A 15,638-nucleotide genomic window follows, 5' to 3' on the forward strand; every position below is an offset into this window, starting at 1 on the left:
GTTGCCCGTAACCAGCCCACATTGCCTGTAACCACCCCAGATTGTCTGTAAGCACTGCAGGTTGCCCGTAACCACCCCACGTTGCCCGTATCCACCCCAGATTGTCTGTAAGCACTGCAGGTTGCCCGTAACCACCCCACGTTTCCCGTAACCATCCCAGATTGTCTGTAAGCACAGCAGGTTGCCCGTAACCAGCCCACGTTGCCCGTTACCAGCCCACGTTGCCTGTAACCAGCCCACGTTGCCTGTAACCAGCCCACGTTGCCTGTAACCAGCCCACGTTGCCTGTAACCAGCCCACGTTGCCTGTAACCACCCCACGTTGCCGTAACCACAGCAGGTTGCCCGTGACCACCACACGTTGCCCATAACCACCACACGTTGCCCGTAACCACCCCGCGTTGCCTGTAACCACCCCACGTTGCCTGTAACCACAGCAGGTTGCCCGTGACCACCCCATGTTGTCCGTAACCACCCCAGATTACCTGTAACCACCTCAGGTTGCCCATAACCACCCCTGGTTGCCCGTAACCTCCCCACATTACCTGTAATCTCATTTTTTTTATTTTATTTTAGTAACTGCGCTATTCTGATAACCATTACTAGCTGCGGTTTTGCTCCTGTAAATTGGCGCTCCTTCCCTTCTGAGCCCTGCTGTGTGCCCATACAGTGGTTTATGCCCACATATGAGGTACCGTTTTACTCAGTAGAACCTGCGTTACAGATTTTGGGGGGAATTTTCTCTCCTGTTCCTCGTCAAATTGAGAAATTTCAAACTAAACCAACATATTATTGGAAAAATTCGAGTTTTTCATTTTTACTGGCCAATTTTGAATACTTTCCTCTAATACCTGTGGGGTAAAAATGGTCACCACACACCAAGATGAATTCTTTGAGGGGTGCTCTTTCCAAAATGTGGTGACTTTTGGGGGGAATCTATTCTGCTGACACTACAGGGGCTCAGCAAACGCACCTGGCGCTCAGAAACTTCTTCAGAAAAATCTGCACTGAAAATGCTAATTGGCGCTCCTTCCCTTCTGAGCCCGGCTGTGTGCCCATGCAGTGGTTTATGCCCACATATGGGGTACCGTTCTACGCAGGAGAACCTGCTTTACATATATTGGGGTGACATTTCTCTCCTGTTCCTCGTGAAATTGAGAAATTTCAAACTAAAGGAACATATTATTGGAAAAATTCGAGTTTTTCGTTTTTACTGTCTACTTTTGAATACTTTCCTCAAATACCTGTGGGGTCAAAATGCTCACCACACCCCAAAATATATTCTATGAGGGGTGCACTTTCCAAAATGGAGTGACTTATTGGGAGATTTTACTCTGTGGACACTACAGGGGCTCTGCAAACGCACCTGGCACTCGGAAACTTCTTCAGCAAAATCTGCATTGAAAAAGCTAATTGGCGCTCCTTCCCTTTTGAGCCCTCCTGTTTGCCCATACAGTGGTTTACGCCCACATATGGGGTACCATTGTACTCAGGAGAACCTGCGTTACAAATTTTGTGGTACTTTTTTCCTCTTGTTCCTCGTGAAATTGAGAAATTTCAAACTAAAAGAACATAATATTGGAAAAATTTGAGTTTTTCATTTTTACTGTCTACTTTTGAATACTTTCCTCTAATACCTGTGGGTCAAAATGGTCACCACACACCAAGATGAATACTTTGAGGGGTGCACTTTCCAAAATGGAGTGACTTATGGCGAGATTTTACTCCGCTGGCACTACAGGGGCACTGCAAACGCACCTGGCGCTCGGAAACTTCTGCAGCAAAATCTGCATTGAAAAAGCTAATTGGCGCTCCTTCCCTTCTGAGCCCTCCTGTGTGCCCATGCAGTGGTTTATGCCCACATATGGGGTACCATTGTACTCAGGAGAACCTGCGTTACAAATTTTGGGGTACTTTTTTCCTCTTGTTCCTCGTGAAATTGAGAAATTTTAAACTAAACGAACATATTATTGGAAGAATTCGAGTTTTTCATTTTTACTGTCTTCTTTTGAATACTTTCCTGTAATACCTGTGGGGTCAAAATGGTCACCACACACCAAGATGAATTCTTTGAGGGGTGTACTTTCCAAAATGGGGTGACTTATGGGGGGTTTTCTCTCTGCTGACACTACAGGGGCACTACAAACGCACCTGGCGCTCAGAAACTTCTTCAGCAAAATCTGCATTGGAAAAGCTAATTGGCGCTCCCTTCCTTCTGAGCCCTGCTGTGTGCCCATACAGTGGTTTACGCCCACATATGGGGTACCGTTGTACTCAAGAGAACCTGCATTACAAATTTTGGGGTGCTTTTTCTCTCATGTTCCTTTTGAAAATGAGAAACTTTAATCTAAACGTATATATTATTGGAAAATTTTAATTTTCAATTTTTTTACTGCCTAATTGTGAATACTTTCCTCCAGCCCCTGTAGGGTTAAAATGCTCATTATACCCCTAGATTAATTCTTTAAGGTGTGTAGTTTCCAAAATGGGGTCACTTATGGGGGTTTTCAGGATACCAGACTTCTAAATCCATTTAAAAAAAGAACTGGTCCCTAAAAAAATCAGTTTCACGAAAATGTGATAATTTGCTGATAAATTTCTAAGCCCCATAACACCCTAAAAAAGTAAAATATGTTTACCAAATTATGCCAGAATAAAGAAGACATATTGGTAATGTGACTTAGTAACTAATTTATTTCTTTTTTTAGAAGCAGAGAATTTCAAAGTTCATAAAATGCAAATTTTTTTAATTTTTCATGATATTTTGATGTTTTTCACACAAAGTAGTGACCAAATTTTGCCACTAACATAAAGTGCCATATGTCACGAAAAAACAATCTCAGAATCGCTAGCATACGTTAAAGCATCACTGAGCTATAAGAGCATAAAGTGAGACAGGTCAGATTTTGAAAAATTAGCCTGGTCATTAAGGCCCAAACTAGCTGCAGCACAAAGGGGTTAATAGTTTATCTACAGACCTGTGTGTACTGTGCAGGCAGGCCAGTGTTAGGGTAGCTTCACACGTACCGTATCGCTGCGTTTTTATCGCAGCGTTTTTGGTGCGATTTTTACATGCAAGTTTTGATTTTCACATGAAAATCAAAACGCGCATTTAAAAAACGCAGCAAAAATTCAGCGATAAACACAGCGATACGGTACATGTGAAGGCACCCTTAGTCTGCTCAGTACTGGCAGCCACACAGTAAGTCCTCTGCCTAGTTTGTCGGCCCCATGAGTGACAATTTGCATTCTGCCTAAGACAGGTGCATCACTCACAGAGAGGTGCCGCTGGCTCAATCAATAGCTAACTCGGGCAGCCACTACAAGAGACCTCAGGCTGCTGCACCCTGCTCTCTGATCCGAATCACAGCTTTCTGATTTAAACATACTTGTCACTTATACTGTAAGAGACCGGGGGGTCTGACCTCTGCCCTCATTCCCCCCAGGATCTCCAGATCAGCCCCTCTATGAAGCTGCCAGAGAGAACGGGGACAAGTAGGGTAAAATCAGAAAACCCCTGGGATGTGAAAGCTCAGTGGACACTAGATATGACTGGAGGCCCCTTCAGCTTGGTTGTGAGTCTGCCAGTGTGACCCAGCTATAGAAGCTGATCAGGAAGCCTTATGGTGCGTTTACACAGGCAGATTTATCTGACCAATTTTGGAAGCCAAAGTCAGGAATGGACTTGAAAAGACAGGGAATCTCAGTCTTTTCTTTATGACCTGCACCCTGTTTATAGTCTGTTCCTGGCTTTGGCTTAAAAAATCTGTCAGATAAATCTCTCTGTATAAACGCACCATAACTGCAGCATGTTCTTCATGCTGCAGTCAAATAGCAAACCACAGCAGGGGGAGGGCAGTTACTAAGTGAACACATGGCAGGCCCTCTTTTTACCGCCCACCAGCCCGCCATGTTTTCCACAGTATAGTGTATGTTAAGCAGGTTTACACACCCCAAGCTGCATCCTCCCAGTAGTCTGTAACTCCAAATTAGGTCCCCATCATTTGGCCAGACCAGCACATCACACCCCACACCTCCACTCCCCCCAGAAAAAGAAATGAAGCCATAATTACCTGCTACGCAGTACTGTAAGCCTCTGGAGTCGTCTCACTACCCGCACTGTGTGTGTGACGTCACGTGCAGGGGTAAGGGAGCAGCCTCTTGTGGCTGGAGGCAGAATTGTTCTGCCTTCGGCCACAGGAGTGATTAAATGGCCAGGCTCAGCACCCAGCGGCTGAGTGGCCCCCCCAGGAGCACTTGCCAGATGCCAGGGGGCCCAGTACAGCCAAAAATCTCTGGAAATCTCAGTGGGCCCCTGCCAGGGGGGGCCCTGGAGCGGCCGCCCCCTGCCCCCACCTTATTTCGCTACTGGAATCTACCCTTTATCTATCCCCCTTCCCTTCATTCATCCCCTTCTTGCTTAACCTTGATGGACTGTACTAACTATATAACCAGTATCATCAAACACATTTATCCTGCATTGACTTATCCTGTACTACATTAAGGTCTGTGGAACAGCAGCTGTCTATGCGCACATTTTTATATATATATATATATATTTATATATATATATATATATATATATATATAACACAAAATGTTTTTAAATCAACTAACTGGTGTCAGTATGAGGTGTATGTCCTACAGGACGTAGTGTATTCTTTCCAGTCTAAGTGCTCTCTGCTGCCACCTCAGTTAGTGACTGGAACCGTCCAGAGCAGGAGAGGTTTTCTATGAGGAGTTATTACTGCTTTAGACAGAAAGCATATCATGGACAGAGTACCTTGTTGGAATGGAAAGAATACACCACTTCCTGCAGGACATTCAGCAGCTGATACTGGGAGGCTTGAGATTTTTAAATAGAAGTACTTTACAAACCTGTACATCTGCCTAGTAGATTTGAAAACTATTTTTTTTTCTCCAGCTTATAACCTTAATTTAGCACATTATTAGATTAAAAATACATCTGTGCTTTTGTTTTAGTAGGTGTGAACATAGCCTTACAAAATAGTGTGCCGGTAAACGCCCCCCCCATAACAAACTAAATTGATGTAGCAGTCAAAAGAACTCCAATACTAGACGTTGTCTCACAAAATAACACAGCTCTTTTATAACAGAAAATAAAGATGTTAAATATCTTTGAATGCAGTGACACAAAAACAAGTTATTTTCTCAAAAGAAGTTTTAGGCTATGTTTCATCAGTATTTTTGCAACCTAAAACCAGGAGTGGACTAAAAACACAGAAAGGCTATGTTCACACACTGTTGAAATTGAGTGAATGACCACCATTTAATGGCAAATAATTGCTGTTATTTTAAAACAACCGCAATTGTCTTGAAATAATGGCCGTTATTTGCCAATATTGGCTGATATTTGCCATTTTTCCATTGACTTCCGTAAGAGTATGTGCACACTAGGGAATCCTGCCGGAAAACCCATCGCGGATTCCACAGCTCGCACCTGCTCGCAGACTCTGGCGGCCATGCGCGTCTGCGCCCCTGTCATAGACTCCATTCTATGACATAAACCCGTTTATTCTTTGGACGGCCAGTGGAATCTGCCCATGCATAGAATGGAGTCTGGCGGAAATGCGCGCTGCTGCCAGAGTCCACGAGCGGGTGCGTGCTGCGGAATCCGCGACTGGTTTTGTGCTGGGATTCTGTAGTGTGCAGGTACCCTTATTTTTTTAAAAAAAGGATGCGTACCCTTATTTAAAATTGATACGTTTTAATCCGATTTTTTTCTTTTTCATAATTGAAGTCAAAATAAAAAAGGATGCACATAAATACATCCGTTTTCATCTGTTTTGTGTATAAAATGGGCTAAAAAGGAAATGCGGTGTGAACCCAAACGTATCTGCCAAATATTTTGGCTGAATTATGGGACAAAGATCAACAACAGAGCTCAAAACTAAGTTGTATGAATTAGGGGTCTCAAAAAGTCTTTAAGAACTGGATGATGGATCATTTAAGGAGTGGAATTGCAAACAAAAAAAAATTCCTTTATTTGAGTAGTACAAAGAAATATATTTACAAGTTATGAGCGTCAAAGAGAAATAATGTTATCATGATTAATACATCAAACACATGCTTTTGTCAGCAACACCTTACTGGACAGATTGTTTTAATACCATGGCTACTTCTGTATGTCTTTAGTTTGTCGGCAATATGTTCAATGCTTCCACAGTATTGAGAGTTAAAGCGTATTTAAATATCAGTATGCCAGTGCTAGTAAGTTGCTCATAGTACATATCGTCAATGATGTCCAAAGAAACTGGTGACCTTATTGTTGTTCACTCCAAGACTGTTACGAACCACACACTTGCACTCTTCCACCATCATTATAACTTTAACCACATTAATAGATCCTGTGCAGTTCAGTTTCAGGTGGTTCATGGTAAATTTGAAAGGGAGACATTGGGAATATATATTGAACTGTTCTTTTTGGTTTGGTACATAAAGAGAATTACATTTCCCAAAGCACAGATTGTTCTGTATGATCGCTGTGTCACAGTTCTCATGTGTTATATTCTGCAAAGAAAAATACAGCATTAGCTAGCAGCAATTTTAAAATCCTTCCTATTTTATTTTCCACCCAGTGTTATTTTTTTTTTAATTATTGCAAATGTATCTTTAGGGTGCGTTCACACCTACCGGATCCGCAGCTCATTTTCATGCTGCGGATTAATCAGCTGTGGATCTTGTACTGTGAAGCTCAATGCCTGCATGTGACCCGGCCCCTTTAACCCCTGCGCCGCCGCCCGCAGCTTACAGCCCCGTCCCCCTTAAACCCCCGCACCGCCCGATCGCCGACACCCCCCCCCCGCGCGCGCGCGATCGCCGCCCCGAGCATACATCACCTGCTCGGGCCGTGGCTGTGTGATGCATGTGGCTGCGTGGGAGCATCACACAGCCACGGGCCGAGCAGGTGATGTATGCTCGGGGCTGCGATCGGGCGTGCGGGGGGACAGCGATCAGGTGTGTGGGGGGGCCGGGGCGGCGTGCGGGGGTTTAAGGGGGCCGGGGCTGTAAGCTGCTGGTGGCCGCGCATGGGGTTAAAGGGGCCGAGTCCCATGCAGGCAGCAGATCCGCTGCCTGTATGGGATCCATTGAGCTTCACAGTACAGGATCCGCAGCTGATTTCGCTGGAAACTCGCAGCATGAAAATCAGCTGCGGATCCGGTAGGTGTGAACGCACCCTTAGGTAGAGTAAACCATGCCATTTCCTAGGGAAAACCAATATCTGGAGTCTAGCCAAAAAAATCAATTCCCAATTAAGCAAGGGACCTTGACTACCTTTGGTATAGGAAACATTTGAGTCCCGAATTACCACTCTCCCACCCTCACATCACTCATTCTTATCATCTGGTTTTCTCCCCTCACTTCCGGTCTGAGCTGCAGCTCAATCTCCCAGTGTCCTCTGCGTGTTTCAGTCACTGTCACACCCATTGTACACTCCCTTTACCTCCTTGTCCAGTCTTCATCTTTGTCCATTCAAACCTCTGAATGTTACCCCCCCCCCCCCATACACACACCATGTCCCGCCTTATTTCTCATCGCTTTTTGCAGTGTCTTTAGTAGCATCACTGCTGTGCTGCTACAGTGTATCCACATCTAATGGGACCTGCTTCTGCCTTCAGTATATATAACCTACTAGGCAAAATGACAAATCTATCTATCTATCTATCTATCTATCTATCAGCATTGGCGGATAAGTGTATAATCATGTAATTCCCCCATTCTGGTCCATGCATAACACAAATATGAAAATCGCTACTCATGTAGTAAATGTTGCCAAGCCCAGAATGTTGTCCTAAGCTGAATAGGAAATACCCTTACACACTCCTAGGGATGTGCTGGGCAATATTCAACAATTCAGGGCTGAGAGGCGGACCGAGAAGGAGGGAGTGGCCAGCCACAATGAGGAACGATCCAGATCGCCCCGGATCATGATGTTGTTGGCTCCATGTCACAACCCAAGATGGCACCCTGGTAACACAGCTCATCATGATGTCACTAAAATAAAACAGAACTACTGCATTTCCGGCAGAGAGACTGACCCAAAGAAGTGGGGTTAGGCAGTGGAGTCGGCAATTACTGTATATTGATTTGTTAAATAACTTACAAGTCCCGCGAAAATTTTTATTAAAGTAATGTTTTGCCCCCAAAAAGTTTCACTACTGCATCAAGGCTTCAGGTGCCAGACAGACACTGAGCATCCCTCTACCATCATCCTCTCCAGCAGCCACAGTCCGCACAGCTCTGGGAGTAGGGTCGTGACATCACCATGTTATCCAGGAAGTGAAGCCTTGATGCAGTAGCAAGGGCAGGGAAAAAAGCACTTTGGGGAAGATTTATCAAACATGGTGTAAAGTTAAACTGGCTCAGTTGCCCCTAGCAACCAATCAGATTCCATCTTTCATTTTCCAAAGAGTCTGTGATAAATGAAAGGTGTAATCTGATTGGTTGCTAGGGACAACTGAGCCAGTTTCACTTTACACCAAAGTAAATCTCCCATTTTCTGTGCATTTCCTGTAATAAGTGTATAGGGGTAATTTGTATAACTTTTGGGGGGGGCAATACATATTTTAATAAAAATTTTCACCGGATTTCTACTTTAACATGTGGGGAGGAACTATGGGGAAAAAACAAAATCGCTGGACTTCTCCTTTATTAGATAACCATCATTTAAAGTGTAACTGTCATTTACATTTTTATTGCAGAAATCAATAGTACAAGCGATTTTAGGAAACTCTCTAATAGGTTTTATTAAGGAAAACAGTTGTACTCAAAAAGCTGTTTCCTCCCCCCTCCCCCACACTTCTTATCTGTGCATTATCAGGCAAAGCCGTCTTCATTACAAAGAAACAAAGTGAAGACGGGTTTGCTGAGTCCATTATAAGCTATGGAGGGGGGAGTGGCCGAGGTGGATTAGTGAGAAGAAAGAGGAGACAAGCAGCTTTGCTGTTTTGAGACTTGTCTGAAAAGTGACATATGAATGACAGTTACATTTTAAAGGAATTGTTGTCCAGGCAGAAATTTTATGTTAATAAATATTCCCAAGCTGCTTAAAAAATTATGAAAACCCTGTACTCTCCTTCCTCAACCATCGGAGCCTCTGTTATCATGAAACAAGGTTTCCACTGTGCTTTATGTCCTAGTGCCGGGGTCAGCAAGAGACATTACCATTCAGCCAGTCACTGGGACAGGACAGGACAGCCCCAGCACCAGGAAGAGAAGTGCAGCATTTACAACATTTGCAGCGGATTTCACACTATGAGTTTTCGCTGGTATGCTCTGTACAATTAGTATATGGCTCTGAATTCTTGCAGCGGATTTTTAGCCCATAGACTGTAATTGTACTGAACATAGTAGCGGATTCCAATGCAAAACTCGCTGTGTGAAATCCATTGCGAATGCCGTACGTGCGAACACTCCCTTAATTTAAAAAAATTCTTATACTTCTTAAAATCTAAATATTTTGAGCAGATTCTTTTAAAGAAAGCTGAATTGTGAACATGTTAATATGTAACCTAATTCTGAGCCAGCTGTAGGCAACCACAGTCTACAGTTTATCAAATCACCCAAAACCCTTACAGTAAAAAATTTATTCACTTACCTGGGTGAACGGTAGGGTCTTGCAGACTTCTCTCTGAACTTCTTGTGTTTTAACTGGATAATTTAAAGTTTCTGAGGCTGCGTTCATCTTATAGATGAAATGGTTCCAAGAGCTATGGCCATAATTCTTTTCAGAAACATCTCTTGTTTCACCAAATAGGTTTCCACTAGTTCCACTGTAGCCCACCATACTGCGTAGATGAATACCATGAGCATTTTTTTGTTTTTCTTCCAGTTGAGGTTTTGATTTAGGAACTCTGTTTTTCTCTGGATTATTTCTGCCAATACTTGATATGACTTCATCCTTTCCTATATTTTTATCGGATCTCACAAAACTTGGAGTGCTGTCCTTCTCTTTTCTTAAGTGATGCTGATGAATAATGGAATGATATTTGGATATTCTTCTTGTGTCTGCCTTTCTTCCTTCTCCATGACTTGCAACATAGGACACAATGAGGAGCTGAACAATTTGCAGCAACATGGTAGGAAGCTTAATGATTCCAAGTAATACGTCTCCCTTTGTGGGGACCTACTGGTTTTTAAAGACCAACTTGATCGAGTTAGCACTCTGTTTTCTCAGTGCTAAAAGCCTGGCCTTCTGATGTGTTTATGTTAATGATGCCTTTTCTTTGTGATCTGTTTGTGTGAACAGTGAATCAAAAAAGCTAATGTTACTTTGCTAGGCAAAAGGAACCCCACATGTGTATCATTGGTGCATTCAACATTGTCATTAATATCTGTAGTCTGTACATATCATATGAAAATCACAATGGTTTATATTCTCCTATGGACAGATTAAGTATATAAAGTGGTTATCTCATGAAGACATCCCCAGTTTATATGACTTTTTTGGTCAAGTAGGAAATGTGAAGTAGGTCCCACCCCTTTCTATTAGTCAGCAGGTAAAGACATTCTGTAAATATAGTTTTTGGGGTTATGGTATCCAACCTGCCGAGGGAGAACAGAATATGGCTATGTTCACATATATTTTTTTTAGCTCTGTTTAAAATGACGTCCGTCATTTTGAGTCTAAAATAACAGACATAATTTAGCAGCCTGGTCTCCCCTTAGTGCAATGACGGCTGTTGGTACATTATTAAAGTTTGGGTTACTTATTGACCTTTGGGTGCGGCTTAATTTAAAAGTCCTTTAAATCTAATAGTAAAAATGGAGGAAAAAAGGTGACAAAAAAAAACCTGTGTGTGAACAACTAATAAAAAACATTCGCTGTTTGCAAAAGACGTCCGAAAATAATGATCATGTTCATTACTTTGACATCTGCGGTAAAAACGTCCGTTATTCAATACATTGTGTGCATTGGACGTCCGTCTTTCCATTGACTTCAATGCATTGCCATAGCAGTCAGTTAAATCACGGCAAAAACTGACTTTTTTTTAGGTATCAAAATCGTAGCCTTTTCTCTATTATTGACATTGTGTGAACATAGCCTATTATTAATGAATTTCTGCCTTTCTTTAAACGTTTCACATTATATGCGGTATATACAAATTAATATCTAGTGCTCTCCTTTTCATCTTTTTGCTGCAGCTCCTCCAATTTCATGTATCCTCTTAGGTCAAAATATCCCCTGCTTTTCATACTATATTGTATGCAGTGTGCCATGGTAGTCTAAGACATGTTACCATGTTCTTAGATGGACCAGCACTGATGGCCATCAACCAGCTTGTCTCCCGCTCATTCTTTAACATGTCTGTACATACTTAGACCCTTGGTTAGCAAAGCTGCTTTAAAAAAATGGGTCCACATGTTAGATTAGGCGATCTAATGATCTATAGGCTAAGTTTACACAACGTTTTTTCAGCTCCGTTTAAAATTACGTCATTTTAAGTCTAAAATAACAGAGGTCATTTAGCTGTCTGGCCTCCCCTTAGTGCAATGACGGCTGTTGGTACATTATACTAGTTTGGGGTTACTAATTGGACTTTGGGTGCGGCTCAATTGAAAAGTCCATTGATTTTAAATTTCCCGAAATGCTTAAAAAATATAATAGCCGTAGCAAAGGTAAAGTAGATAGTTAAGCTTTGTTGGGACTTACATCATGGCTTCCTTTTATAATGAAGTCATACCAGCTAATGCAGCATCATACTGATACTGACCAATTCTAAAGGGCCCTGGTGACCTCAGTTGTTTTGGGGTGATGGTTTTCTTGTTAAGAATAGTGCTGCTGGAAGCATTAACCCCTTAGCGACCCATGACGTATCTAATACGTCATGGCGCCGCGGGGGGTGTTCAGAGCGGGGTCCCGCCGGGACCCCGCTCTGAACGGCGCTGATCCCGGCTGACACGTGCAGCCGGGCAGTGCCTCTGTTAGCCGGCGCGGGTCCAGTTGCCGCGCCGGCTAATTAAGCACTTCAATGCAGCTGTCAAACCTGACAGCTGCATTGAAGGGCTTCAGACATCACATCCCTGGTGTCTAGTGGGACGGATCTCCCCCCCGTGATCCGTTCTTCTGGCCGTGCCGGGCCTCAGCGTCGGAATGACGCTGATCCCGGCTCGGCAGTAGATTGCTATGGCCTGCAGCAGGCCATAGTAATCTATGACCGATCTCATGGATCTTTGCTGTGTATATACACAGCATTGATCTCTATGAGAGATCATTGCTATGTATATACAAGCCCCCCAGGGGGGCTTCTAGTCCATGTAAAAAAAAAAGTAAAAAAGTGTTTTTATTAATAAAAAATCCCCTAATCCCCTCCCCTAATAAAAGTCCAAATCACCCCCCTTTTCCCATTTTATAAATATAAATTAATAAATAAATAAACATATTTAGTATCGCCGCGCGCGTAATCGCCCGAACTATTAATTAATCACATTCCTGATCTCGCACGGTAAACGGCGTAAGCGCAAAAAAATTCCAAAGTGCAAAATTGCGCATTTTTGGTCGCATCAAATCCAGAAAAAATGTAATAAAAAGCGATCAAAAAGTCGTATATGCGCAATCAAGGTACCGGTAGAAAGAACGCATCATGGCGCAAAAACTGACACCTCACACAGCCCCATAGACCAAAGGATAAAAGCGCTATAAGCCTGGGAATGGAGCGATTTTAAGGAACGTATATTTGTTAACAATGGTTTGAATTTTTTACAAGCCATCAGATAATATATAAGTTATACATGTTATATATCATAGTAATCGTAACGACTTGAGGAACATGCATAACAAGTCAGTTTTACCATAGGGCGAACGGCGTAAATGCAAAACTCCCGAAATCAAAACAAATTCGTTTTTTTTTTTCAATTTGACAGCGCAAATGATTTTTTTCCGGTTTCACAACATATTTTATGGAAAAATTATGCCTGTAATTGCAAAGTACAATTGGTTTCGCAAAAAATAAGCGCTCATATACGTCTCTAGGTGAAAAAATGCAAGCGCTATGGACTTTTAAACATAAAATGGAAAAAGCAAAAGCGCAAAAACGAAAATTGGCTTGGACCTTAAGGGGTTAAACTTTCTTTCAAAAATACAGAAAATCCCAACAAACATTGGACTAATAAGTGCATTTACTGTACAGAACAGGGAAGGAGATGCGAAAATCAGGGATAATAATGTCCTGGCCAGGTCTAAAAATTAAAACCCAATGTTTATACATAGAGATTAGTGTTTTATGTATGCATGGTATCAATCAGACTGCTCCAGTAAAAGAAATGAATTATCAATGGGCTTGCTTTTAGGATGCAGAAAATATCACCAGGAAGAGAGACATTGCTGCAAATATGGGCATCATCATAAGCCCTTGGAAAAAACATTCCAAAAAAAACCAACCTATGAAGAAAAAGACTCTGCTGACAGTCTGGAGAAGTTGCAAAAACATTTTACTAACTAACCGTTTCCTTTGAAATTCTTAGCTGACACCATTTTAAATATCCTGTTTATGTGAAGAAAAGACTTGAAGGTTTAACTATAGCCTCACAAATCCTGACAGCAAGATAAAAAGAAACACCTATTTCCGAGGCCGGGTTTGACAATAATTGCTAGCTCAGTGCCAGGATTTGTAATCCACACACCGCTTGATTCAATTGGAAATTTCAATCAATAATTAGGTTGGCAGCCATTTGCTTCAAAACAGTGTGATGATTACTGCTAATTATTGTCATGTTGATCGGAGCTAAATACGTTTGTCATTATTTGCATCTTACTTCAAAGGGATTCATTTTTATTACCTGCTAATTTTGCTGAACCAAGTGCCACTTACTTTTGTGACACAGGACACAGATTTGCAGGCTGCGTATCTATCATTGTGCATGTGGATATTTAAATCTCAAGTCTTACCTCTTGCTGGTGGAGATTTTTACATTGCAAATTATCATCACAGGGTTTACCACACTTAGCGCTCCCTCTTCCTTAAGAATAAACTTGTCTTGGAAGTTTTATAAAAAGAGAATAGATTGCAAATTAACCTTCAAAAGCAAGATAATATTTGACTTGTAATGTCTTTATTGCTTTGGTCACCCCCTACTCCTCCTACTCCTGCTATGTTACTGGCAAGACCCTGATCATCCAATCAGGAAAATAATTGTTCAGTCTGAAGTGTTCTGTTTTGGTTTAGTCAGTAGGATTCTGAATTAAGGGCTTCCATCTAAAATACTGGGTAAAATATAACATGCAAAATAACACCATCAAACGAAAAAAAAATAATCTTTTTCTCTGCGATTGTATCTATATTAAAATACTAGAGATGAGCAAACCGGGTTCGGGTTCGAGTCCATCTGAACCTGAACGTTCGGCATTTGATTAGCGGTGGCTGCTGAAGTTGGATAAAGCCCTAAGGCTATGTAGAAAACATGGATATAGTCATTGGTTGTATTCATGTTTTCCAGACAACCTTAGAGCTTTATCCAAGTTCAGCAGCCACTGCTAATCAAATGCCGAACGATCGGGTTCGGATGGACTCGAACCCGAACCCGGTTTGCTCATCTCTAAAAAATACCTTTGCGGGCAGGGTCCTCTCTCCCTATATACCAGTCTGTCATTTACTTTCTTCATATTGTTTTCTTGAATTTATGTTACATTCTGTATGTTAACTCCTATGATATGCACAGCAATCTGGGCGCTTTAAAAATTAATAATAATAAATACTAGTAATAAAAATACTAAAAAACACCCATACTTGCCCCCTTAACCAACTGTTGAGTGTGAATAGACCATGACATTTCCAAATTTCTGTAACCTATAACTACTGTTTTGATCCAGAGGAAGGCAAAAAAAAAAACCTTATGTGGCAGATACCAGGGGGAAAATTCCCTCGACTGGGAATATGAAATACATTCCTGGATTAACAATTCCTATAACCAGATCCCAAGGAAAGCATCCAGTTTCTTCTTGAACTTGTTTAACTTCTTTGAGAAGTCAGGCAAAAATAAAGAAAAATCAGGTGCAGGCAGGGGCAGTGTGGAATATAAATAAAATATACTTACCTGTGCACCATATTACTGCTTCGGAACCCCCACCAGCCTCCTCTAGCTCTCCCTTTTGCAATGTCACAACCCGGCTGAGTGATTGCCCACTCAGCCAGTCAGTGACTGGGGAGGGACACTGCTGCCGTCACTGAATGGCTGAGCGGGAAATACATCAGCCTGCTCGGGTACTTTCACTGAGTCGTGACATACCAGGAAACTGGGGGGAAATGAGTTTCGGGAGCTGTAATTTGGCGCTGTGGGAGCATGGTGATAGGTATGTATACTTTCTTTATTATGTTCCCACCTGTCTGCACCGGACTTTTTATTTTTGCTATTTTGGACCAGGTTAATTTTGGTCCTAAAGCATACCTTTCCTTTAGAAAAACTTTTAATCTCACAGGGACATGTCCAAAGCTTTTGATTGGTTGGGGTCACTGCTAAAAACACAATTGATTGTGAGACAGAAGCATGTGCGCCTAACTCCCTCACTGTCAATCATCTCCATCCAGCAGGCTTATAGACATATAATAGAGCCATCCGATGGAGATCACTACAAGCCTGGGAGGAAACTGTGCTGCCTCTCGCCTCATTCTTCTGATGGAG

General features: G+C 42.2%; 1 protein-coding gene across 1 annotated transcript; it reads right to left on the bottom strand.

Annotated features, from left to right (window-relative positions):
- Positions 1-6,254: 6,254 nt before the first annotated feature.
- On the bottom strand, positions 6,255-10,098 carry CER1 (cerberus 1, DAN family BMP antagonist). The gene is made up of 2 exons (XM_069963489.1): positions 9,619-10,098; positions 6,255-6,530 (listed from the first exon to the last, which is right to left on the bottom strand). The coding sequence occupies exons 1-2, from the start codon at positions 10,096-10,098 to the stop codon at positions 6,255-6,257; spliced, it is 756 nt and encodes a 251-aa protein (XP_069819590.1).
- Between the last annotated feature and the right edge of the window lie 5,540 nt (positions 10,099-15,638).

Source organism: Dendropsophus ebraccatus, chromosome 3 (genome assembly GCF_027789765.1).
Source record: "Dendropsophus ebraccatus isolate aDenEbr1 chromosome 3, aDenEbr1.pat, whole genome shotgun sequence".
NCBI lineage: Eukaryota > Metazoa > Chordata > Amphibia > Anura > Hylidae > Dendropsophus > Dendropsophus ebraccatus.

Bases quoted from the DNA above. Each gene is read 5' to 3' on its own strand.
- CER1 (XM_069963489.1), bottom strand. From the start codon at position 10,098: ATGTTGCTGCAAATTGTTCAGCTCCTCATTGTGTCCTATGTTGCAAGT. The intron at 6,531-9,618 runs GTAAGTGAATAA...TTTTCTTTGCAG, and splicing joins AGACCCTACCGTTCACCCAG to AATATAACACATGAGAACTG.